A 26,743-nucleotide genomic window follows, 5' to 3' on the forward strand; every position below is an offset into this window, starting at 1 on the left:
CTTGACTACTTCCCTTCCCCCAGTGATCTCTCAAATAGAGTATTTCTCAGATTTTAATTTGCACAGGAGTCCTCCTGGGGGCTCCTTAAACCATGCCACATCCTATTGCAGACTTTCTGACTTAATAGGTCTGAACTCAATAGTGAGCATTTGCGCATCTAACCATTTCCCAGGAGATGCTGTGGTGGACAGTTTAGAGAAACATCTGCTCAATGGCCCTATTTCTTGACAACTTTTTTTGTAAATTATCCGAATTTCAATTTTCTACCTCTCCCTTCTGGAACCCCCTAATTAAAAAAAAACTGTGCAGTTTAGTTGAAAATAGATTGCTTTATGGTTAGACAAAATTCATAGGTGTTTTTTAGAAAAATCTTCAAATCAAAGAAAACTGTAATAATTGAGGAAATCACTTTGTTCAATCATTTAACTTTGGAGCAGAAAGAGTATGGATAAAGAGACATCAAGTGATTTACCTAAGGTGATATAGCTTGCGATGAAAAAATGTGAGGTGGTTTAGAATGTCAGAGAACAACTTCTCCTTCCCACCAACCCCCCAACGCACACCTTCTCATTCCTTGGATTGCATTCTTTGCTTTCTATGTCTCTATATCTCTGCCTTTATATTAGAGCATGATGTTTGCCTCATTACTTCAGGAAAGTTGGGATAAAGTCCCCAGTCTAGTTTTTAGTATTGTGCATCGACATTTGGTATCCATAGGAGCTAAAAGTTGATGGTAGGGCCCTTGTTTAAATGACATCTATGAATTTGCTGTCATCTTCCAAGTCATCTTGCTCCTGTTAGCACAAAAATTACAAGACACTTTGATTTCCATTCCCAATGTTTTTCGAATACTTGGAGAATTTTTATCAGCTTGGCTTTTCAACTTGTTAACTCCGTACTTTATACTCAGTGTGTGTGTGTGTGTGTGTGTGTGTGTGTGTGTGTGTGTGTGTGTGTGTGTGTGTGTGTGTGTATGTGTATGTGTGAGAGAGAGAGAGAGAGAGAGAGAGAGAGAGAGAGAGAGAGAGAGAGAGAGAGAGAGAGAGAGAGAGAGAGAGAGAGAGAGAGAGATTGCTGGATGACTGTGATTCTTTTTCCTTTTGTTTTGAAACCGTGGAGTAAATACCCCAGGTACCATCTGCCCAATTTGTTCCAGCTTTTCCTGGGAGATAAATGTTTCCAGCCATAGTTACAGAAGTTGGACAAGGAGTTGATGCAATATATAATTCCTTTCCATGGGGTTTTCTATTCTGGATAAATAATTTCCTCTCCGAAGCCTAAAGCTGTGAAAATGAAAACTTGGAAGCCCCAAGTTTTCTGCAGGGAAAGACAAACAGCAACAGTCAGAAGAAAGGAAAAAGAGGCTGGACCCAGCAGGAAGGAAGAGTGATGCGCTGGTCTGGCTGTGCCACACCTCTGGTTACAGCCATTTCTGATGTTTACGGACACCTTAGTTATGTTATCCTTTGGTTGCTAAACTATTCAAAACTCCAATTTCCCCTATAAGCATATTAAGATTATCTTTCTAATTTATGAAGTTCATGTTCTAATTAGTGAAGTACTCTAGTAGTCACTTTTGTTTACCTCCTCATTATTAGTTATGATCCTCTGTACTTACTGAGTAGTTCCTCTGAGTTATTTAATGCAAACACTCCTCCAAAATGGCTCTAGCAGAAGAGAAAGCAGGAGGAAAAGGATTATATAATCATCTTCTGACTCAGTATTTACTGTTGGACATGGCTCGACCCAGATCCTTACCTAGAATCTTACCTGCTTCCTCAGCACTATGATTCTTATGGGCTATTTGGATCTCAATTAGTTGGTAATCCCATTTCAAGTAAAAAGTAGTAATAGGAGAATGGTATTTGCATGCTCTTTTGTATTCAGAGTTAAGCATCTTAGAATTGATTCTGTCTTGCTATTAAACCTTGTGGTATAAACTTTACATATTTGAGTATTTATTGCTATAGTTGTCTCTGCCAGGAAGCCTGTTTCTTAGTCAAAAACTCTGTCTAATGTAATGTTGTTCATCATTTGAGGCCACCTTTGATATAACCTCCTATAGACTCTTCCCTGCTCCAAGCTTTGGAGGAAATCAGTTCCTTCTTCTTTGTCCCAAGTTTACTTAAAATTATGATTAACTGCTTGCATGTCTGACTCCAATACTGACTTGAAGCTCCATGTCCACATCAACTATGTATTCTTGGTTTGCCTGATTCTGCTTTTAACATGTCTACCAAGTAATAGATGATTAATAGTTAGTTGCAGGGCCAAATAGAATTTGGGATAATATAGAGCCCAACCAGTGCAGAAGAAATCTTATTCTCTGCCTGGACAAATATGAATAATGACCCATCATAGAGGTGAGTAGATGTCTCTAAGACCTCCTTGCTTGATGAATGACTTTCAGCCTATCACTCCTAATACAATTTATTTTTCATACCCATTGAAGTCTGAGCACTGTATGCTAACTGAGTTTGCAATCCCTGCTTCTACACAGAGATGTGCTGTGGCATAGAAAAGAGATATGAAAGATTTATAGTCCTTGTCTCTGTCCTGAACAACACTCTGAATGTTTGTTTTTGTTATGACTGGTTTTATAATGAGTGGTATGATAGATACCATGTAGAATGGGACAGTGTCTTCATTTCCAGGACTGGAGATGACTGCTTCATGGCCCAAACCCTGACTATGCCTCTAGGTCTGGCCATGAAGCCCAAAGTTGGCCTTTTTAGGACAATGATTAAGATGTCTCCTTTAGGACAATGATTAAGATGTCTCCAGTTTATGAACTACTCTTAGGTCTCTTCCACAAACCAGCCAGTGGACATAGGTAGCAAAAGGCAATGGTCCATACCATATACAGAACAGAAGATTCAGAAGCCAGGATGTATTTGTTCAGTGAAAATAAGAAATCAAGAAAAATTACTGGTGTGGCTTACAAATCTAACACTTGCAGCTGGAAGTGTAGCTCAGTGGTAGATCATGTGTTTAACGTGTATAAGGCACTAGCTTCAACTCCTGGCACCATGAGACAACCCAACACTTGCAAGGTATACGTAAGTTTCCAACGTTTTAGATAACCATAACCAATATTTCCTATCAACCCCATCTCACCTTGGGATACAACTTATTTTCAGACATCCTTCTGTTTATTTGCAATTGCTGAGTAATCACAAAAGGAAACCTGACATTAACCTAAGAAATGATGAAAAGGTATGCCTATGTGAAAACAAATCATAGGGGATACTTCAAAAATAAATTTTTAAAAAATACTATTAAAGTATCTAAGCATTGGTCTCTCTTGGAAATCATTAATAATTAAGAGTTCACTGAACTCTTGCTATTGAATATGAACTATTCAATTAGAAACATAGTTGCACAAGCTATACTAAACATTTGGGAATAAAAATATAAGAGCCTCATACTTTCATAACAATATTAGCATGATATTAAGTTAAGTGCTGTAATTTGTATAAGCTGCTACTCTTGACTTTTAAGCAGCTGTACAAGTAAAAAAATTAATCCAATATTAAGTGATAATTTTTATAATGTTAACTTGAGATAATAGGATACAACATGCCTACCTTCCTCTTTATATACCACTACTAAAAAAATTAATTTTATTGTTAAAGTGATGTGCAGAGAGGTTACAGTTACATAGTAAGGTAGTGAGTACATTTCTTGTCAAACTTGTTACCTCCTCCCTCATTTTTCCCACTTTCTCTCCCTCCAACCCCCCCCCCACAACACTACTACTACTTTCCCCCCAAGATTAAGAAAGGAAACAGAGAAAAGAAAGCAAGACAAACTTGTGTCATCAGCAGAGGCCTGAATCATAGAATTAGCACTTTTCTCTGAGGCTACACTATTCTGCGGGTTTTTGCTGGTGGTTCTTGGTTGTTGTTGGTTCCTGACAGCTCAGAAACTTCTTCTTTATTTTCTAGAAACTATTGCTTCTCAAGGTGCTAATTCAAATGTTTCAAGTTTATATACCTAGTACGTACCAGATTAAAGCAGAGATACCATTGATAATTTAAGATTTAGTTTTCGTTTGGCATTTTTTAAAACTCCTTTCTACCATCTTAGAATCACCACAGCAAGGCAACTTCCATAACCCAGAGAGAATGATACCTCTGTTTGCCACCTGTATCAGTGAGCACAAAGGACTCATGGCTCACAAAGAATAAATACATATGCACATACAGTGCTGACAGACACATTCCTGTCCTGGAATGAATGTCTATCACTGTTTCTGATACTCTCTGTCTAATTAACCAGTGGCTCCTAGTCAGAAGCAACAATGCTTGTTTGAGGTCATAGTGTAAAAAGAATGTTTTACCCCACTCTTAGAAAGAAAAAAAAAAACAGTAGGACAGGGCTATAAATGATTGTGGATATGTGTTTTGATGAGTTGACATATATACATCTATTCTAGTTCTGACAACTGAAAGGGTCTAACTTCAGGGATACTCCGATAACAATCCCAAAGTGTGAAATAAATCTATATGAGTCCACACTGATATAAATAAATTGCTAAGTACATAAGAGGAAAAAGAAACTAATTTTTGTTATATAAGAAATTCAGATTCTATATGCAGATACTTCCCTCCACCATCCCCTACCCCAGATTAAGGACTGGAATTAGTGACTAGCTATCAAGTAACAGAATATGAAAAGGGAAAAAAGATAGTGGATAGCTCTTGGCCAAATGGTAGCCATAGCTGGCATCATCAGGGATGAGTCAGATTGGTGGTGTATAACAACTGATATCAGGCCATAAGAAGGATACGTCATTCCTCGTCCCCTAAACCCTAACCCTAAAATAATCAGAAAAATAATTGTAAGACCCTAATTAGGGGATATTTTACAAAATGATTAAATAGTACTCTTCAAAATAGTCAATATATTAGATGTTTGTGGCATATGTCTGTAATCACAGCACTTGGGAGACTTAGGCAGGAAAAAAAGATGTTAATGATAAAATGTGTAGAATGAAAATGAAGTGTAGAGTTTAGTTAATAGTAATACATCGATCATTATCTCTTAATATTGCTGAATTAATCATTTTGGGTGGGATAGTTGAAGGAGAAGGGAAATATAGTGTTAGGATTGCCCCTCTGTGCCCAGCTTCTATAGCACAGTACTAGTTACAGGACCATGGAGTCAATTCCAAATCGTGGATTCATGGAGTATTAATCAAAATAGGAGGTGACTTGATTTGGGGGGACGATGTTAAGACTGAGTTTCCTTCCATCTGTATCATGTTAGGGACTGCAGGTGATTGAGGAGACATGAGATTAGAATCCAGGGATTAATCTGGCACAAAAGTATAGATTCCATAGATGCCAGTGACAGTTTTGCTGCTTAGGAATTGGACAACTTTAAGAAGGCAATAGTGGGAGCAATTACAGCATCACATTTTGCCTTCCTGATGTTAAATTATTTGGCTGTACTAACAGTTACAATTCAGAATGCAATATCCATCGAAGCATTGTCTTCTAATACTTATCTCTAGTTAACAGATGTTTCAAAAAAAAGTCTTAGAAGCCTAGGGCTTTCTGACATAGAATTTTCTCTAGAAGTCCCTTTTATAGAATGAGAATAGTCCCTTTTTTAGAATTTTATAGTCCCCTTTTATAGAATTAGCAAAGCCTTGTGACTGTGACTGGTGTCATATACTTTACTGCTAAGGAGGTTGAAGTCTGTTTCCAATTTTTCCTCTAGAAACTTCTCAAACTGGTGTATGCCATGTCTCCCCAGGTACCTCCAGATCCGCAGTCCCTCGGTGTAAACCTGGAGCCAATTGTCCCAGTTCACACAGTGGCATCAGTAGACAACTATCCCCACTCTCTGTCACAGAAGATTCTTCTGCTCCTATTCTTGAACTTCAGAGCCGAGGAGCCTCTGGAGTTTGTGGACACAGAGTTGAGAGACCGAACAGGACAGGTATGTAGATGATTTCTTTAATAATACATCTCAATAGCCTTCTAACCATCTGGGAAAGAGCTTGTCTTGTCTGCACAGAATGCAGACAATAGGAGCAAGAGGGAAATGCAGTAGGTACAAACTATTAGGGCTGCATAGGGTAGCTAGAAATTGAATAGCAAACCTGTAGGTGAAGCATTTAGCACATGGTCAGACAATGACTTCTAATTACATTTTCAAGGTAGCTGGTTTCTACAAAGCATCAAAACTTACATCTTTGTGGACCAGACCTTGGACTCAGTAATCACATTCTGTATCTATTCTGAAAAGAGTTGTAGTGTCAGTAAAATCATAGACTTCCTCTTGTTCTCTTTAGACTATTACTTCCTAGTTCATTTCCAGTTTTCCTAATTTTACACTTCTGCAGGAAACTTTACCTGTCTCTATGATTAAAATTTTCTCATCAGTTAATATCTTCGCCCCCACCCCATATCCACCCCAACACACCCATTCCTGGGCTACTGGAATTACTCAATAGATCTAATAATTATGCCCATGAGTTTCCTAGAAAAGTTTTAATTTCTAAATAAAGCTGGATCCACTAGATTGCTGCCTAAGGCCATTGCTTTTGGGGGATAGATATCTCATTTCCTATGTCAGAGAATGCTCTCAAGCCTCAAATTCATACTGACTTCTTCCCTTCATAAATTACCCATTCACCTTCCAAAAAAAATAGAACAAAGCCAGGCTCTAGTGGTTTGCACCTGTAATCCCAGATTCTTAGGTGGTTAAGACTTGAAGGATTCTTGTTCAAAACCAGTCTAATCAGAAAAGTCTGTGAGACTCTATTTCCAATTAACCAACAAAAGGCTGGACTGGAGGTGTGGCTCAAGTGATAGAGTACTAGCAGTGAACAAGAAAGCCAAGCAAGAGTACAAGGCCTCTAAGTTCAAGCCCAGGTACTGGCACACACAAATTGTTAATAATTATTTTCCTCTTTATAATGATCACTAATAGCTCTCTTCTGGCGTGGGTGTCTTTCAATCTGACTTAATGCTCCTTTTTATATCCACCTGAATCTACGCATGATTGTTTCCTCTCACCTCTCCCCTGCCTGTGCAAGGTCTCCTTCTCCATCTGTTCCTGCATCTTGGCGGGCCACATATTAAAATCTCATTCATCTTTAAAAACAGTAACAACAGCAAAAACAGCAAAACATATCATCCAAAACAGATGGGTAATTAAAGAATATCAATAAACCAGAAGGCTGGGAAAACTTGTTTTTTGAAAATGAAGTAAAATGTCAATTCAGGGAATTCAATTAGGGGTGGATGGTAAATTTTAAAAAGGAAAGTAGTGTGGAGAAGATATGCAAGCTTCTTCTAGGGTCCTACTAGATTGGGAACAGATTTTTTTTTAATATGAGAAAAGACCTTTAAGAAAAAAAGAAAAAGAATATTTTCTAAATTGTGTCTCAATAACTGTATGAACCCCAAAGAATAAAATTATTTTAAAAAATTAAGACAATAATGTTTCCTTAAGTCTTTAGAAAGATTTAATTGGCTTAATAAATCACAGCCATACTCTAATTATCCTAGTTGTTTGCAAAACAGTGATCTAGTTAATTAAATACACTGGCTATTAAAACATGCCCCATCTATCATACATAAGTCACAAATTCCAAAGACCATTCCATTAAAGAACATAAGTTGCTTTCTGTGATGATTAGAAGGAAATTAAGGACCAAAGAGAAGAGAGAAAAGGGAAGAATCTGAAGAAGAGCTCACCTTGACTTCATGAATGCTCTGGCACTTAACCTCTAAATGAATCTCATGAGATGCAGCTTATGACAGATAAAGAAGCTGGGTCTGAAATTAATTATGTACTCAAGGACATTTAGTCCGCTCAGTGAACTAAATTCACATTTCCTAATACTTTCTATTGATAGCATTTCAAGAAAGGCTCATAGTAATAGGTGGAATCCCACATAGATCCCTGTAATGATGTACATAAAACTATAAACCTAATCAGGACTATAGAAGAGCTCTAGAAATCCAATATTTCTATGCATTGTAAAAATTAAAGAATGTGCCCATATAATTGTAACCCCTCTATACGGTATTTTCACAATAAAAAAAATTAAAGAATGGACAGCAGCAAAGTCTAGCTATCAGAAGAAAAACTGGCCATCGGAAGGATTTGGATGACCATTAGTGTCTCTGTTTATGATGGAACCATAGTTCAGAAGCAATCTTTAAAGATGGTGATGATAAGGAACATTTCACTACAAAGAGATGCTTATTATTCATCCTTGATGGGACAATCCTCCAAGAAAATGGGATTTGAAGGATAGAAAAATACACCTTTTTCTAGACTATCACTTCTCTTAAACTTCATGCAGAACTTCATTCCTGACAGCAAAGAGAAATGTTTCTTCAAACTATTTCTGAAACTTCCAGTGCTCACATGAAAAAGTAGAAATCTGAAAGTCTAGACAAATGAGGGTTCCGGAAAAAAAGTTCAGATCCTAGAGATATTGTGACTTGGGTTTCCAATCTTGGATAATTCTTTTCTTTCTTTCTTTCTTTCTTTCTTTCTTTCTTTCTTTCTTTCTTTCTTTCTTTCTTTCTTTCTTTCTTTCTTTCTTTTTTCTTTCTTTCTTTCTTCCTTTCCTTCTTTCTTTCTTTCTTTCTTTCTTTCTTTCTTTCTTTCTTTCTTTCTTTCTTTCTTTCTTTCTTTCTTTCTTCCTTCTTTCCTTCCTTCCTTCCTTCCTTCCTTCCTTCCTTCCTTCCTTCCTTCCTTCCTTCCTTCCTTCCTTTCTTTCTCTTTCCTTTTCTTTCTTCTTCTTTTTTATTAGTCATGGGCCTTAAACTTAGGGCCTGGGTATTGGCCCTGAGCTCTTTTGCTCAAGGCTGGTACTCTATCACTTTGAGCCACAGAGCCACTTCTGGTTTTCTGGTGGTTAACTGGAGACAAGAGTCTCATGGACTTTCCTGCGTGGGCTGGCTTTGAACCACAATCATCAGATCTCAGCCTCCTGAGTAGTTAGAATTACAGGCATGAGCCACCAGCACCTGGCTTTGAGTAATTCTTCATGAGTCTGTTTTCTTCATCTGTTAAGTGGTAATGACAGTACGTACTGAATAAGGTAGGTAGTCTCTCATTTGACATCTTTGTTCATCTAGTTTGTCCCCCACCCTGCTACAACCTCATCTCTGTGTAATTTACATGGGCATTGAGGGAGGTTTCAGAACTCTTATCAAGAGCAGGTATCATCTATATGCAGTTTAGAGAGCTGACCCATTCATGACCCACTCAGCTCAGTGCCACTGAATTCTGGAAGTTTCTCCTGGATCATTTCTTACCCTTCCACTCCTCCCACCCCATCAATTGGGTCCTCATCTGCCAGAATTGCTCCTTCTCGCCCTGTATTGAATGTGTTTTCTGGTTTTCCCTGAGTCTATGAGCTCAAGTCTTTCATCTTTCAACCCTAGGGACCCAACCAGCTAACTAATTTCTAGGAGAGTCTCCAAAATGTTTTGTTGAACAAATCAATAAGAATACCACTTTTTATCTTCTGGAGTTCTAGGCCCTCAGAGTTCTGTAATGTTTATAATACTTACAATTCATGTAGTCATAACTGTGTTCATACTTCATATTCTCAGATGAAGACTTCATTTTTAAAGCTTGCATCTCCCCCAGATGCTATAATTATAGCAGAACACCTTAGTTCCGTAAAGGTTTAGCTGGATAAAGGTTTTTGACCAGAAGTAAGTGGATAATCATGCCTCACTCACCAGGCTATAGAAACACATTCAGCCACAGGTTCTGCAGTGAAAATTAAAGGGCCCATCCACTGCTACTTACAACCTGTGTACCATACCACACCTTTCTTCGCTCCCATTGAAGTTCTTGAACTAAAGGTAGGTGTCTGGAGATACAAGGAAATCTTGCAGAACAATCTGCCTCCCCTCTGCAGGATGCTAACAGTATGTGATGTTGGGTTTGGGAGTCAGCCTGGCCTCTGCTCCCGTTCAACTTCCTGATGAGTACATGAATTCATTATGTCCAGTTCTTTTTCTCTATCAGGTCTTCATGATTGTCAATGTTAGAAAGCTTTGAGTCGTTTAATGGGGAAAATGCTATTAATTTTTTTAGTTAAATAAAAATACGAAGTGGAGCCTATTGTGTTCCCAGAAACATATTAAACAGTAATTTGTTAGAAGGCAGGAAATGACTTAGTATAGCTCAGTCATACTTTTGGTGTTGGGACACATTGTTTTTCAATTTCATAGTCATCTTTGCTAAGATTTAAAAAATACCCAATGAAATTAAACAAGTATTTGTTTCTCACTCATGTTTCATGGTAGGAGACACAGGGCAGCTGTGGCTAGACTCTGCTCATTCCCCCTCAAAGACTATTTGTGATTTTCCATTTTAGTGATGGGGGGTGGGAAGAGAGAGAGCTGGAGAGTAAAATGTATGAAGATTCTTAGAGCTTCTGCTGGGAGGTGGCATACCTCACATCTTCTTAGATTTGACTGGATAAAGTAGACCACATGGCCACAGCCAGTCTTGGGAATGCTCTTAAAGGAATGAAGCAGACGATACCATTGGCTCACTCCTACAATCCTAGCTACTCAGAAAGCTGAGATCTGAGAATCACAATTGAAAGCCTGACAAGAGCATCTGTGAGACTGAGATTCTTATCTTGAATTAACTACCAAAATCCAGAAGTGGATCTGTGGTTCAAATAGTAGAGCTCCATCCTTGAATGAAAAGGCTAAGCGACAGTGCCCTGGCTGAGTGCAAGCCCCTGTACTGAGCCGAACTGTATTTAGAGGAGCCAATTTCAGAGGGAAGAAGATCTGAGTAACCAACACTAGTAACTCCACTTTCTGCCTCATCTTTTTTTTTTTTTGTGAAGAGCTGACACATTTGATCACTGTTTTATGGCCTGATTTCCACCCATTTGTATTCCTTTCCTGTCTTCAGGGGATGATGGGACACAAACTCATCCCGAGAACAGCAGCCAAGAAAACAGAATCAAGGCTCGCTGCCTGTCCTGCACGTCCATGGTTCTGAAGGGCGTCTGGGGACTCTTGATCATCTTGTCAGTATCTTCGTCTTGGGTGGGAACCACTCAGATTGTGAAAATTACTTATAAGAACTTCTATTGTCCATTTTTCATGACATGGTTTTCCACAAACTGGAACATTATGTTTTTCCCAGTCTATTATTCTGGTCATCTGGCCACTGCTCAAGAAAAGCAATCTCCAATGAAAAAATTCAGGTAAGATTCATATTTAATGGTCTATAGGAACTATTTGGTGTTTTATATAATTATGCATGCTTTTTGTCTCTTTGGAACATAAGTTGAGTTCAGCTGGGGTGTGTGGAGAAGCAGAATTTAAGGTTGGTAATGAGTAGGAAGAAATAGTCATCCCTTATGTCAAATTTAAAAAAATTTACAATATGCTAGGCACTGTACTGGTGCTTTTTATATACCCTGCTTTATTTCATCAGCACTGTAGGAAACAATGTTCACTTCTTTTTTTTTTCTTTTTTTGTACCTGTCCTGGGTCTTGAACTCAGGGCCTGAGCACTGTCCCTGAGCTTTTTTGTTGAAGGCTAGTGTTCTTACCACTTGAGCCACAGCTCCAATTCTGGCACTTTGGTAGTTAATTGGAGATTAGAGTCTCATGAACTTTCCTGCCCAAGCTGGTTTTGAACTGTGATCCTAACTCTCAACCTCTCAAGCAGCTATGATTACAGGTCTGATGCACCAGTGCTCAGCAATGTTCACATTTTAAGGTGGTATTCTTATCCCCATTTTATAAGATGAAATAGATTTAAAAATGTTAAATGACTTGTCCAAGGTCAAACAGTTATAAATAATAGAACTCTGATTTCTCTTCAGATCGATTTCTCTCTGAAAGTCAGTTTTTGGATAAATATCCAGGTGTTTCAAACTCAGAAAACATCTATATTTGTAAGATTGTTACACAAAGGTTTGCTCAGTATTTCTGACACCAGTATGTATAAGCAGAGGAACTGACCTAGTTACATGCAATGGGAGGTTTGGCCCTGGGAAGCTGAAGAGATGCCATTCTTGGCTGGTTTAGAGCATTGTCTATTGTTTGCTCTGAGCTGAAGTGTCTGGGCTTTCATGACAATCTTGTGTTTCTAGTGGTTCCTTGTGCTAAGCCTGGTTTCCGCAGGCCCCGATTCTGGGAGAAGTCAGGAAGCTGAAAAAACTAGCATTCTACTACTTTACACAGGACTCAAAGAAGGCAAAGGCAGCATTTGGGCGAAAGATCCTTTGAGAGTAAACAGTTTCTCAAAAAGGAAAAATCTCTGAGCTAAGGAATAATATATACAGAAGAACTAACCCTCATTGTTGAGAGAAATCAGGGAGTGGTTTGCAGCAGAATGAAGTCAGTTTGTATTGCAGGAACCCAGTAACCTTTCTTCCTCATCCACATACCCAACAATAACAAGAATGCTAGTTATAATTGGTACCTTAGAGTACTCTTAACATGTTAACAAATTGTAGTGAATTTTTTTTGGTTGTTGATCGTGGGACTTGAACTCTGGGTTTGGGCGCTGTCCCTAAGCTCTTCAGCTCAAAGCTAGCACTCTACTACTTGAGCCACAGTGCCACTTTCAGTTTTCTGGTGGTTAATTGGAGACAAAAGTCTCATGAACTGCCCTGCCTGGGTTGGTTTTGAACTGCGATTCTCAGATCTCAGCCTCCTGAGAAGCTAGGATTACAGGCGTGAGCCACGGGCGCCCAGCTTTTCTGTAATGAATTTATCTTTAATTTTGTTTCCTGTCTCCAACTTAGAAGGACTTGAGAATAATAAAGTCATGGTGTGAGTTGATTTTCTGTGTGTAAAAACAGGTTTTTTTAAAACATCTTTCCAGCTGTGTACCGGTGGCTCACGCCTGTAATCCAAGCTACTCAGGAGGCTGAGATTTGAGGATCGTGGTTCAAAGCCAGACCAGGCAGGAACGTTCATAAGCCTCTTATCTCCAATACACCACTCAGAAAACCAGAAGTGGCGCAGTGGCTCCAGTGGTAGAGTGCTAGCCTTGAGCTGAAGAGCTGAGGGGCAGCACTCAGGCCCAGAGTTCAAGGCCCACCACCGACAAAAAAAAAAAAGTCCATGCAAACTCAATTATTACAAAAGAAACAAAAAGAAAAACCCAAGGAAAAAAATACATGCTTAGGAAAAAAGAAAAGAGCCCCCTATCTGTTGTGATGTCTAAAGGTATCCCACATTTGTTTCCCATCAAAATAGACAAGACCTTAGGGCATATCATTTTAAGTGACAATATTTAACATGAAATAGCAGGGCAAGGTGATTACTGGACTAAAATTGTTGCCATTTGAAAATAGCTGTGTCATATAAATAGATTTGCACTGCTCGGCTTGTGTATTTCTGTTCTTATAGTATAAACACAGGTTGACTTTAAAAGGAGGGGGGAAAAGAAACAGAAAGTTTCTTGAAAGACAAAAGCTCAAGATCATTTTAGAGCAAGCCATACCAGTTTTAGCTAAGGTAGCATAGTAACTACAGGCTGCTCCTGCCAGAAATGTGGTTTAGAGAATAAACTTCCTCTTCCTCATATCTCCCATGTTGGACTGACGCTAAACTTGGCAAAATCTGTGATTTGACAAAAAAAAAAAATCCTACCTGTCAGTGTAGGTAGCACTGAAGTTGGACATTTCTGAAATCAAATCAAAGAGCGTTTCCTCTCAGAGAATATTGTCTTTAAAGGAATTGTTCTCCAGTGAGAATATATTAGGCGTCAACATTGTCAGAAAATCCTTAGATCCTCACTTTTTTCCCCTGTAGACTCATTAACACCATCTGCCAAGAAGGTATTCCCAAAGCTCTCACGTCTGAATGAGGAAAAACATAGAGTTAGTGAATAACAATGGAGATAGAATTTGTCCCATAGCACCAGAACTTCTGACTATTTTTCTCCTGAATGCTGTGAAAGTATTTCCAGGGTTGTTTTTTTAACTTATCCGTGACATCAAAAGAATGTTCAGTAAAGTATCAGATTTAGACAGTAAATCTTGTCCATTGGAAGCAGCTTTTGTCGAGTGCGTTATTCCGAAGTCCTCAAGTGAATTTGAGAAATTTAGAAGAGAAAAACGTGTACCATAGTTTTCACAAGTGTGCTTTCTTCAGAAAAGAATGGATTTGAATTGGAAATATGCTATCCTTTGTCTGACACCTGTGATGCTGTTTGGCATACAGAAATGATTCAATAACTATAGTTACATTGTTGGACATAATTAAATTACTAACACCCCCTGGCTTCTGAGTTTCATTTCAGTTGTTGTTACTGGTCAGTGCCTCTTGTCCAGAAATTCTGGTCTTTTCACCCTAAAGTGAGACCTACTATTAATTGCTCCTCTGTAAAAATTCCTTTTTTGTGTGTTCACCTTCCTTAGTGTCTAATGCTTATGAAGTATAAAGTTTTACACAAGGGGTCCAACGCTTGAATAGTGTTTCTCAGAGTATTTAACCTCGTTACAAGAGTAATGATACAGGGCGAGGTTGGCAGTGAGAGGAGATGGGAACAGGAAAGGGAATTGTCAAGAAATGGACATGTTGGGGACAGGACCAAGCGGGTGAGAACTGTCTCTGTGGGGCATCCCTGCTCTTCTGTGGGAGAATGGAGTATTCCTGTGTCTGCATCCCAAGGCTTAGCATTCAGCCCAGCCTGATAGCTCGACTAAGTAAGGAGAATTATCACTGGCCGGGACTGGCAAGGAGAAAGAAAATTTACTTCAAATCAGAAGTGAGTTTTGTAACTTGATAAATGTGTATTTACAAAAGCGTCTGATGGTTCTGTGTGACAGTATAAACCTTTGTCTCTCAACCCCAGCTCTCGAGGGAAGCTTTCTCATGGAGCTGGTCTCCTTTTAAGTGCAGAAGAGAAATCGTGTGCCCGGGATGTTCAGGAGCACTGCCACTTGTTCTATCTGCCAGGCTGCCTCAAAATATGCCAATGGCTAGAATGCCTTTGAGGTGCCATTCATGTTCCCGAGTGTGTCCACACATGGAATTTCTGTGTACTTTACAGAAGGCTTTGCCTTTAGGATATTTGTTCCCTTCATTGAAGTCTCTGTCTGATATGTGTCTCTCTCAAGGTACAATTTGCCTTTGGGAAATCTCCTTTTCATTTAATGATAATTCTCCCTTTTTTTGTTTGTACCCCACATAAAAGCAAAAGTACAGCACAGGGTCTATTGTGCAACGTGCATTTCTCTTTTAAACCTTCTTAAAAACCACTGACCCACAGCTCCCAGAATTCTCAGCTGCTTAGAAGCAGCCTTTATTATAACGCTTGACATTTAATACTACGGTCTCTATTCTTTGGGTGTTTCAGTTCCTCACTCCACGTGTGTCTTCACACATGATACGCATCTTCTATGTATGAGGCAAATACTTTGGGTTTTTTCAGTGCTTTGGGGCACAATGTTATCTCTTCAGTAAAAGCTGAATGAAGAACTAATGCTGGTCTCTATCTAGAGCCATGTTCATACATTTCATTTTACACCTGCTCAAATATTAGTAACTTGTTACTTTGGTGAAGATAGCTACCCGGCTCTTGAAAATACAATGCTAGGAAGTGTTAGTTGCGCAGAGAATGCTAGAATGTTCGTGATCAGCTGAGTGAAGAAGACAGAGCTAAGTTTCTCCCAGGGTAAGTGTTTTCACTTCATAGTCACGTAGACACTGTCATTGTGTCGCTTCTCTTATTACCTGTATGTATTAGTAGCTGGAACATTTTGATTAAAATGATCCCTTGGGCTAGGTAGCCAATTTAATCAGATGTTAGACAAATCAGAGATTTAATTGAAGTGATTGTTTTCACACCCTGAATTCAAATGATTCATCCAAAATGCTTGAAGCCTAAAAGTAAGTACAACTTGAGTTATATACCTAGTTTTTCAAGCCTTGGTTTGCTATTTTCAGGGTTATCACAGAGTTATCAAATTTTCTACCTTAAAAAATGTTGGCACTGCTGGGAGCCTGTGGTTCATGCCTATAATTCTAGCTACTCAGGAGGCTGAGGAGTGTGGTTCGAAGCCAGCCCATGCGATTCTTATTTCCAATAAGCTACTAAAAAGCTGGAAGTGGAACTGTGGCTTAAATGGTAGAGTACGAGCCTTAAACAAAAGAAGCTCAGGGACAGTGCATAGGCCCTGAGTTCAAGCCCCAGAACTAGCACACAAATAATAATATCAATAATAATAATAATGGCAGAAAAAGAAATCAGTCAACTGAACAGAGATATTAGATAGATTCATAGTGTCTCAAGAAGAACAAAGTTCCAAGATATGTGTGGCTTCACAAACTTTTGAGCGTTCCATGGGATTCTGGGAGTTGTCTAGCCTGTTCACATGTTACAGCCATCTTGACCGTGTCATATTCCTGTCCCCCATTGGGAATCTTAAGCCTCCCTCAGTAGCTAGTGGCTTTAGTGACTCCTATTTCTCTATTTCTCCAGTCTTCCCTGATAGTTCAGACACTCTAGAATGGCTGCTATGGAAGAGATTATTTGGGTGAGAGAGGGCCTAGCCAGAGCCAAAGAGTTGTGGGTTCTTTCCTAAGGTACCCTGTGTACCCCCTGAAGCCTGTAAAGGACCAGAACTATGTTTAGTGTCTTCTTCAGATGGATGATGGACTTGAGAGTTTGGGGTCACCATTAGAACTGGCATATTAACCTCTTTTTCTTTCCTAGGGAATGCAGTCGGATTTTTGGTGAAGATGGTCTGACATTGAAACTCTTTCTTAAAAGAACTGCTCCCTTTTCTATCCTATGGACTTTGACAAATTACCTGTACCTACTGGCTTTAAAGAAGCTGACAGCCACAGATGTCTCGGCTCTTTTCTGTTGTAACAAAGCCTTTGTCTTCTTGCTGTCGTGGATTGTGCTGAAAGACAGATTCATGGGAGTGAGGGTAATGGCACCTAATTCAATGCGTGATGCTTCCCTTCCTCTTAAATCGTGGCATTCCAGCTGCTTTGCTTCATGGAGTCTGTGTACAGCTTTTACCATTGGTTCTGAGTCCAAAAAAAAACTTGAAGATGTGTTAGGAAGCCCTGGCAGTTTACAACATCTTGAAAAGATCAAAGGGATTGTTTCTACTAGGGAGTCAGCTGATTACAACAGGAAGCACTAAAACAGATTGATAAATTCCATTTTTAGAGTTAACTTTTAGGATTAATATTGTGTCCAACTCCTTCTGTCCTTAGGAAAAAGAGTCTGAGAAAATAAGCCACAGTAAAGATTATGATTTGCTTTTTTCAATCAACTTATTTTGGGATAACTCCCTCCTTCCCCCACCCAGATGGAGTTAATTAATATTGGTGTGAGTAGATAAGATTGCCAAACAGTAATTAAAGTCACTAGTAATGGCACAATGCTATTAAAAGTGGCTATATATCTTAGTGTGACTAATCTAGAAATTGAACTAAAAGCAACAACTTGTACTTTTGGAGTCAAAATCCTCAACTGAACTGTGTTAAACATACACCAACCACTTCAGTGCTGAGTGTATTCCTTTCCGTAGTAACATGGATTTTAAAGAAAGAAACATTTTTGTGCACTTGTTCTACATTAGAAATAGAAAAGTTGGGAAAGCATGTAGATTTTAGGAGCCAGAGCTCATGAATATCATTTGGCATTCCACCATGATGAAAAACCAGAAAATTCTTTAGAAAGAAGTCTGAATGAATAGCCTTTTGCCTGGAGTATCAACATTATACAACTTACTCTCCTCTGAAAGAGATGCCCAAGAATGGATTTAAAACATACTGTTGGGCTGGGAAGGTGGCTCAGTGGTAGAGTGCTTGCCTCACATGCATGAGGCCCTGGGTTCAATTCCTCAGCACTGTGGCTCAAGTGGTAGAGTGCTAGCCTTGAGCTGAAGAGCTGAGGGAAAGTGCCCAGACCCAAAGTTCAAGCCCCACAACTGACAAAAAAAAAATACTGTTACCCAAACATTAACTCTCTTGGCAATGATTCCAAGACCTTTGTCCCTTCCCAAATGCTGAGGTAGCTGTTTATATTAGAGAGAAAAAAGGAGAGAGACAGAGACAGAGACAGAACAGAGAGACAGAGACAGAGACAGAGACGGAGAGAGGTTATATTGTCATAACACTCAAAACTTTCCTATTTAAAAAAAAAGTCAATTAAGGGTCTGGAGGCATGGTGCAAGTTGTAGACTACCTACAACAGAGCATGAAGTCCACAGTTTAATCCCCAGGACCAAAGAAAAATAAATAGGTAACCAACTAAGAAATAGGCTCTGTGTATTGTGCCAGTTACTTGGGAGATAAAGGCGGGAAGATCATTTGGGCTCCAAAGTTCAAGGCCAGCCTACCTCTTAGAAAAAAGAAATATAGCCACTCAAAAACTTTGGGTATATTTCAGGAAATGCTATTCAGAAATTTAGAACTGAAGCTTGACATAAAAATAAAGAGAAAGCTTTAATAAAAAAGAAAATGGGAAACCATGAGTCAGTCCATGATACCATTAGAATATATCAAATCTGATATCCAATTTTCTACTAGCATAACCTTAGATTTGTCACATAGGACTCAGCATTGTGTATTTTTACTGGAAAGACCAGTGCAGGCTGGCTACCATCAAGGACACTGACAAGTCCTTGACCATAAAAACCTTTCTTCTATTGTTTACTATTCTATTCAGGATGAGCTGTATCATTTTGGGGTGCTTTAGAACACTAAAGTATAAATAGCTTTTTTTTTTGTCTGAGACCTGGACTCAAACTTGGTACCTGAAGCTTTTGCTCTTTGGCTGACACTCTACCAAACAGAACCATGCCTCGACCCCAAATATAAATTTTACAAAAAGTAACTTTAACACAGTAACCACAGAACAAGAAATCAGGTAGGGATATCTTCGTATGGGTCATGCACCATAAAGTCATCCCTGGCCTTATATCCAACACCTAGAATAATGCAGGGCACAAGATAAGAAGAGGTCAGTTGATACTTGAAAATACAAGGAATGAATTCATGAAAGCTTTCTTGTCGTAGATAGATAGATCAATCGATAGATCAATCAATATACCAATAGATAGATAGATAGATAGATAGATAGATAGATAGATAGATAGATAGATAGACCACAGCCACTTGTAAGGCTGTGGAGGGTCTTGTTAGCAGATGGCAAAAGACAGGAGATATGGGGTTTATTTTCTGCTCAGCAGCATCTAGATACCAAATGTTAAAAAATCAATACAGGGCTGGGAAGGTGGCTCAGTGGTAGAGCGCTTGCCTTGCATGCCTGAGGCCCTGGGTTCAATTCCTTAGCACCACATAAGCAAAAAGAAAAAAGCCAGAAGTGGTGCTGTGGCTCAAGTGGTAGAGCACCAGCCTTGAGCTGAAGAGCTGAGGGACAGAGCCCAGGCCCAGAGTTCAGGCCCCACGACCGGACCCAAAAAATAAAAAAATAAAAAAAATCAATACAGTCACTGTTACCTTAACCAGTGAGAAATTCAGTTGTATTAGAGTGAATGAACACATTTATTTATGGACCCTACCCATGGTACAAGAGACTGCATTTTTTAAAGGTATAATGTTAATTTGAGGTTCTTTAAAGGGAAAAGAAACAGTTGTGTACTACGTATTTAAAGAACAAGTTTAAGAAATCTGCTTAGGGGCTGGGAAGGTAGCTCAGCGGTAGAGTGCCTGCCTTGCAAGCATGAGGCCCTGGGTTCGATTCCTCAGCACCACATAAGCAGAAAAAGCCGGAAGTGGCGCTGTGGCTCCAGTGGTAGAGCGCTAGCCTTGAGCTGAAGAGCTGAGGGACAGCGCCCAGGCCCAGAGTTCAGGCCTGATGACTGGCAAAAAAAAAAAAAAAGAAAAAGAAATCTGCTTAGTGGAAATTACCATTGCTATTTTAAAGCTGTCATGTGCAGTGGGTTTCTGGCAGTTCTGAAAAGTAGCTGTCCATGCTCTAATTTCCAAAACTTGTGACTGTGACCTTACTTGTTGGCAGGGGGAAGGGAAATGGAGCTTTTATAGCTAAGGATCTGGAGAAAGGGATATCATCCTGTGATCTAGGTAGGCCATAAACCCAATAATAACTATCTTTACAAGAAATCCATGCAGGAGAGACACACAGAGAGCAGAGGTACTGTGACCACAGATATAGAAACTAGCATGACATGGCCAGAGGCCAGGAGTGTCAGGGCAGCTCCACAACCTGGAGGATGCAGGAAATATGTTTTTCCTAGAGAAACCAGGGGGAGTAGGACTCTGCTAGGTTTTACACTTCCAGCCTTAAACTTCCACCAGAGATTATGATGTTAAGTCATAGAATTTGTGGTAATTTGTTCCATCAGACTCAGGTAACTGACTAATCTAGGCTTGATAAGAAATGAATCCTGAAAGAAGAAATGTTAAGTACCCAGCAAGTACTTATTAATAAAATCTGCGCATAATTTAGGACATCCTAGATAGCCAACTAGTAAGTATTCATGTCAGGCAAGTTGGTCAACCAAGTCAGATTTTTTTTTGAGCCAAACAAAGGGTTCTAATTCTCACTATTAAACACTAGCAAGTGTTCAAGACCAAGTTCCAGAAGAATGCCAAGGTGTAATTTTCATGATGCCCACAATTAGGCCATGAAATATGAGAAGCACCAAAACATATTCAGCATTTCGCCTTTCGACAATGTCAGCAACTCTTTTCCTTGTGAGACATATACAGAACATGTATAATTAGGTCATTTGAGAAATTAAAGGAGGGCAAATACAGCACTGGCACTGTAAATGATGCTCTTATTGCTTACATCTATAAATAATCTGAAGCTCAGTCCCTCCAGATATCACCCCATTGGACTCCAAATAAAACAGTAAAGAGATGCTGTAAGTCAGTTATCAAGTTAAAATTTATCTTTCTTGTTCATGCTGAAACTTCAGGAGTTTCAAGACAGATAATGATTGGGTTATAATTCTCATTTGCTAAACTCTAAGAAGGATCATATTTCAAATGAAAAGTTCTGACCTTCTTCAGTGTTTTGTGCTTTTGTTTGTTTTCAGTTGTGCCAATGGTAGCACTTAGGGCCTGGGCACAGCCCCTTAGATTTTTTTCCCCAAGGCTGACATTGTACCAATTGAATCATAGCTCTACTTCTGGCTTTTTAGTGGTTAATTGGAAGTAAAAATCTCATGAACGTTCCTGCCCTGACTGGATTTGAACCTCAATTCTCAGATCTCAGTCTCTTGACTAGCTAGTATTAAAAGTATGAGCCTTAGCACCCAGCTTTACTTTGGTTGTTGTTTTTGGTGGTGGTGGTCTTTGTAGGGTTTGAACTCAGAACCTTGGCATTGTCCCTGAGCTTTTCTGCTCAAGGCCAGTGCTCTACCACTTTGAGCCATTTCTTCACTTCCAGGTTTCTGCTAGTTAATTGGAGATGAGGGTCTCAGGCCTTTCCTGCCCATGCTGGCTTCAAACCTCCATCCTCAGACTCCAGCTTCTTGAGTAAGATTACAAGTATGAGTCATCAGCACCTAGCTTACTTTGGTTTTGTTGTTGTTGTTGTGTTGTTTTAATGGCAACACGAATAAATAGATGCTTGAAGTTATAATATCAGGCTGGGTGCCAGTGGCTCAGGCCTGTAATCTGAGTTACTCAAGAGGTTGAGATCTGAGGATCTCAGACTCTTTATCTCCAACTAACCAGCAAAATGTAGAGCTGAAGGCATAGCTCAAGTGGTAGAATATTGGTTATGAGGGGAAAAAAATCACCAAGTGAAAACATAAGGCCTTCATTCAAGCTCTGGTATGAGCCTTCTCCCTACCCCACTCCCCCAAATAAGTTTCTGTTAATAGTTACATATTCACCTGGACTGCGAAAGGCAATATTCACATAAAAATGAATTTTATAATCTGAACAGTTTATTAATATTTATTTGGACTATCCACTGGATTATAGGCAGAAATGTAATCTGAGACATTCATTTTCTATTATAAAGTAATTTCAACCGATGTACTGGTAATCTTTAGTATAGTAAAAGACTTTTCTGAGCAGTTGTTTACAGTTCATGCATGATCAGTACATAGAAAAGAGCATACTTCTTTAAGAGATTACAATTTTTCAGAATACTGCAAAAATATTAGAAAATGCTCATCTAGTTTTTGCAGCTTTGAATGTAGGGGCTTTCCTATCCTTGAGATCATGTACAATGTAGCTATGTTTCTTAAACTCATGAGAACTACAGAACTCATTACAACTTTACTGAAAGAAGGTTCTTGATTCCAAGGATGTGGCTCAGTGATAAAGGGTTTACCTCGCCTGCCCCAGGTTCAGTCTACTGGGTTCAATCCCCAGCACCACAAAGACAATACTAAACAATAACAACCAGCTGACTGAGAATTTTCTTCTCTGTCACTCTGCCTGTTTCACTGCAATGGAAGGTAGCTGTCATAAACTTAGCTTTATTTCAGATTTTGTCCTTCCCTTCTATTTTATTTTTATTATTTCACATTTTTCTTCCTTTTTAAAAATTTCTTAAATGTTACTGTGAAGGTGATGTGCAGAGAGGTGACAGTTACATAATCACATTTTTCCTTGACCTTCAAATTTCCTTGAAGACCTGGAGAAAATTAATGGTCAGAGAATGGCTCAGCAGACCCCAACTTTCTTAGCAGTTCTAGGATGAATTTGTAAACTTTTAATAAATGTTCCTGTGCTACCCAGCTCTCTTCCAGCTATAGGTGGATCTCTAGGGAGTTCATTTCACACATTGGTTCTTTAGGAATCTTTTGAGACCACCGAAGTCTGACGGGAGTATGTCAGCTAAACTGATTGCATTATCTGCACTTTAAATTTCAGTGGGGCCTATGGTACACTTGAAAGCAGGGCCTGGGAGCTGAGCTGCAATCGACTTGAGTTGATACTAAGAAAATATTCAAGGTGACCACTAGTTTCCATGCTGCCTCTGATGAGTGCTCATTCATGTGCAGCACAGACTTAATCGGGAAACTTTGTGCTTGTCACAAAAGTAGTGGAGGATAGAAAATGGAATCCATGCCTCTCATCCTCTTTTGGCAAGGAATAGAATCAAGAGAGAAATCTGGGTTGTAATAGTTCTCAGGTTCAATGCTCATAACGAATCCAGAATTCCCTCATCCACGTATAGTGGGTCTACCCTCCAAATATATCCTTGAATCTTTCCTTCTTGGATCTCCCCCCACACACATACTTTCCATCTAGACCTTCTTTACAAATCTTATTTAACTGGATTTTATACACATATAAATAGATGTAAGGGAACTAGAAATCCAGAGACCCTAACTCCCTTGAGTTTGCCCCTTTGGAGTTCCGTTTCCTCCTCTTCATATGCACAACCTGAGAGGTTGTCATTTCTCACACTTCAGCCCATGTTCAATTTAATTGGATTTGAGTAAAAGAAATAGTTCTTGAATTGGGCCTGGTGGCTCATACTTGTAATCTCAGTTATTCAGGAAAAGAACATACCAGAAAAACAAAAAGACCCTATCTGAAAAATAACTGAAGTAAAAAGGGCTGAGGGATGTGATTCAAGTAATAGAGTGTTTGCCTAGCAAGAGTGAGGCCCTGGGGTCAAGTCTCCCTACCACTGTAAAAGAAAAAAAAGAAAGAGTTCTTTTTATAACTCTTGCAGAAGTTTGACTCTACATCGCCATGATTGCTCACCAATGGATCTACCTAAATAGATAAATGCACTGATGATCATCAATGCAGCTATCACTGGCCAAGCTATAAATGTATTCCTTAACTGCAGACCTGTAGGCTTGAACTTGAGCATAGCCTCTGCTAGCAGTGTAGTTTGAGACCTTTATTTAAGGAATTGCTATTGCCTTTGGGACTTGAGGGTTCCTTAAACCAGCGAGAATCCTTCACGTTCCCCTACTCTCCAAAAGCAGACATAGACTCAAGGAAACAGATTTGGATGACATTCTCTGTTAGACCTATAAGATCCTCAAAGGAACACTATAGGAAGGGAATTGAACTGAAGATTCATTTCAATACCTTCGGATCACTGGAAGCAATGTGTGAATAGAACACAGGATGAGGCTCCTAAGCCTTCATGGAAAGATAGAGAAGACTGACTCTTGTGGCCTTTGGAGGACCTGAGTGGGAAATGGAAAAAGCAAAGATACATGAAAACAAACAAAATAGCCAATGCTCAATGTTTCTCTAGCGTGATTTTTTTTGAAAGATAAATTTATAACGATTGCTATTTAGTACTGCTACATCACAAAGATTCAAGTCATGGTCATGCTGGGTTCTCAATTTTATTCAGACATTTGTGGTTTGTTGAGAGGCTGAAATTGCAACAGGTTGTCAGCAGAGCCATACTTTCAAGAATCCCAAAACTGGGACCATTCATTCAATGGTGCATTTTTAGCGGGAGAGGACCTCAGATGCTAGCATGTGCCAGAAGTATTTTTGTCCTGGTCACTGAGTAAAAAGCATATAGTAGGATTTTTTTCAGATTTTTTTGGGGGGGTCCGGTCGTGGGGCCTGAACTCTGGGCCTGGCCGCTGTCCCTCAGCTCTTCAGCTCAAGGCTAGCGCTCTACCATTTGAGTCACAGCGCCACTTCTGGCTTTTTTCTTTTTGCTTATGTGGTGCTGAGGAATCGAACCCAGGGCCTCAGGCATGCAAGGCAAGTGCTCTACCACTGAGCCACCTTCCCAGCCCCGCAGATAATTTTTTAAACCCAAACTTCCTGGAGTTGAATTTCCAGTGTCTTGAGCACAAACAAGAATATTTCTTGTGTTTTTGCTGAGAAGAGAAAACTATGAATCCTTCCTCTGATGACTGATTCTGAAAATCCGTGTGACTCAAATCTACATTTAGGTTATTTGCTCTCTAGACATTTAAAGAGTACTTCTTCTCCAATGTTATTCCAATGGTGTCAAGCAGAATTATTCTGAAATCATTCAAATGAATTGGTTCAACTGGGCCTCCCATTCAACATTCCTGCATTTTCAAGATGAGCTGGTATATAGGGATACTTAGAAAATAGGTTGAGAATTTCTTACAACAAACCATAGAGGATTTATCCTATCAGATAGTTATAAATTATAAATTCAAATGTTGTTTGTAATTTATCCTATCTCCTCCCTCCAGGAATCTACTATCAAACCTATATAAATGATTGCCCCATGAAGAAGGGTTTGTCTAACATTTCGAATATTCAGCTTTTCACGCTGTCAGAACTTCACATACAGCATTATCAGGCTCCCTAAGGCGAAAAATGCTTCTCTCTATGAAAGCAATTGAAAGAGACACTGGTATAATTGACACATCAATTTAAGTAGTTGAGGCGAATATTTTTTTACAAGTACTTGAATATAACAAGTAATAGAGCTTTTTAAGAGACTCGCTAGGGTTATAATTTAGAATTGCTATAAAATTATTTCATCTTATCCATCTCCAATTCCTATCTTGAGAAAACTTAAAAATACAAAGTTCATACATTTATATTTTTACTAATGGTTAATTCAGAAAAGGAAGAATTTCTACCTGTTACCTTGGGATAATTATATGCTAGTCATTAGAGACAGGATTTCTTGTTTTCATTTGTTCCCTCAACTCAGAATTATATATTATACATGATAATCTACACGTAATATTGTACAATAAAATTTTTCATAAGAATTTTAATTTCAGTGATAAAAACCATACATCACAATACCACTATCTTTTCTAACATAGTCGCGAAATAACCACGATTATTTGGCCAAGAACCTATAACTGATGGTTGGCTAACACAACTCAAGTTTATTATCTTTTATGTTCAGTATTATAATGGAAATCTATCTATGCACATGAATAACATAGCCCATGAACATCATTTAAGCACAAAACAGTATGTCAGTGTTTAAGCTGCCTGTTCATTTCTCTGAAATCAGATCATTCCCAAAATGATTGCAATCTCTGGCTGAACCATAAATCCCCAAATCAAGGAAAATGATAACTTTCAAACAATTTCTAGGTCCAGGTAACCCTCTCACCATGTTTATTTGTGAGTATATTACTTCTCATTTGGAAATTTTCCTTGATATGGCATGCGTGTGTATTAAATCCTATTACCCACAGTTTGAGACAGAGATGACTAGAAGCAGACCTGGCAGTGATGTAGAGTAAGATATTTGCTCAGTAACAGAAATGCCTCTCATCTGACAGCTTTCTGGATAACATATTATGAAGGTGGTTTTTCACTGTTGGTGTTTGTTCTCAATTCCTCCTGTTGGTTTTCACAAAGGATACTTCAGTGTGGAGACACTTGTGAAACCATCGCCCTCTGTATTTACCTTGGGTGGTCATTAACAAAGGCATTGCTGCTGCAGCACCTGAGTTAACCCTGTCCTCCAGTCCAGAGTCACACGTTAACTAACAATCGATGTATTCTTATAATAAGTAATTCACCCATAATGTTCAAGAGATTCCAAACATCAGAGACATGAAAGGCTTAGCTACAGAGTAAGTTAGTTGGGAGTATTTAGAAGTGAAGTTTAGCAAAATTAATCTCCACTTAGGTTTAAATATCTCATCTTAACTTTAAAGTCAGTGAGAAAATGCCACATGACTCCCCATTCCAGGGTTGCTGTTTTCCTCTTTGTTGTTACTCTGAATTGCTTCCAGTATAAGACAATTAAATAGATACAAACTAAGGCAGTGGACTTCTAATATACCAAGGATCCTAGCTTTATGATGTCAGTCAAATTATGAATATTTCACTTTATGCAATTAATGAA

The 26,743-nt window shown here is 39.0% G+C and overlaps 1 protein-coding gene across 2 annotated transcripts in view; it reads left to right on the plus strand.

Moving 5' to 3' along the window:
* Slc35f4 (solute carrier family 35 member F4) overlaps positions 1-26,743 on the plus strand; it is a 206,964-nt gene that overhangs the window by 171,045 nt on the left and 9,176 nt on the right. For both annotated transcript variants that reach the window (XM_070032771.1, XM_070032781.1), the window contains exons 2-4: positions 5,765-5,950; positions 10,925-11,222; positions 16,700-16,919. In XM_070032771.1, the coding sequence (XP_069888872.1) occupies positions 5,765-5,950; positions 10,925-11,222; positions 16,700-16,919 (704 nt within the window). The remainder of the gene's footprint in view (positions 1-5,764; positions 5,951-10,924; positions 11,223-16,699; positions 16,920-26,743) is intronic.

The sequence above is a fragment of the Dipodomys merriami genome, unplaced genomic scaffold (genome assembly GCF_024711535.1).
Source record: "Dipodomys merriami isolate MVZ:Mamm:240054 unplaced genomic scaffold, mDipMer1.0.p SCAF_1, whole genome shotgun sequence".
NCBI lineage: Eukaryota > Metazoa > Chordata > Mammalia > Rodentia > Heteromyidae > Dipodomys > Dipodomys merriami.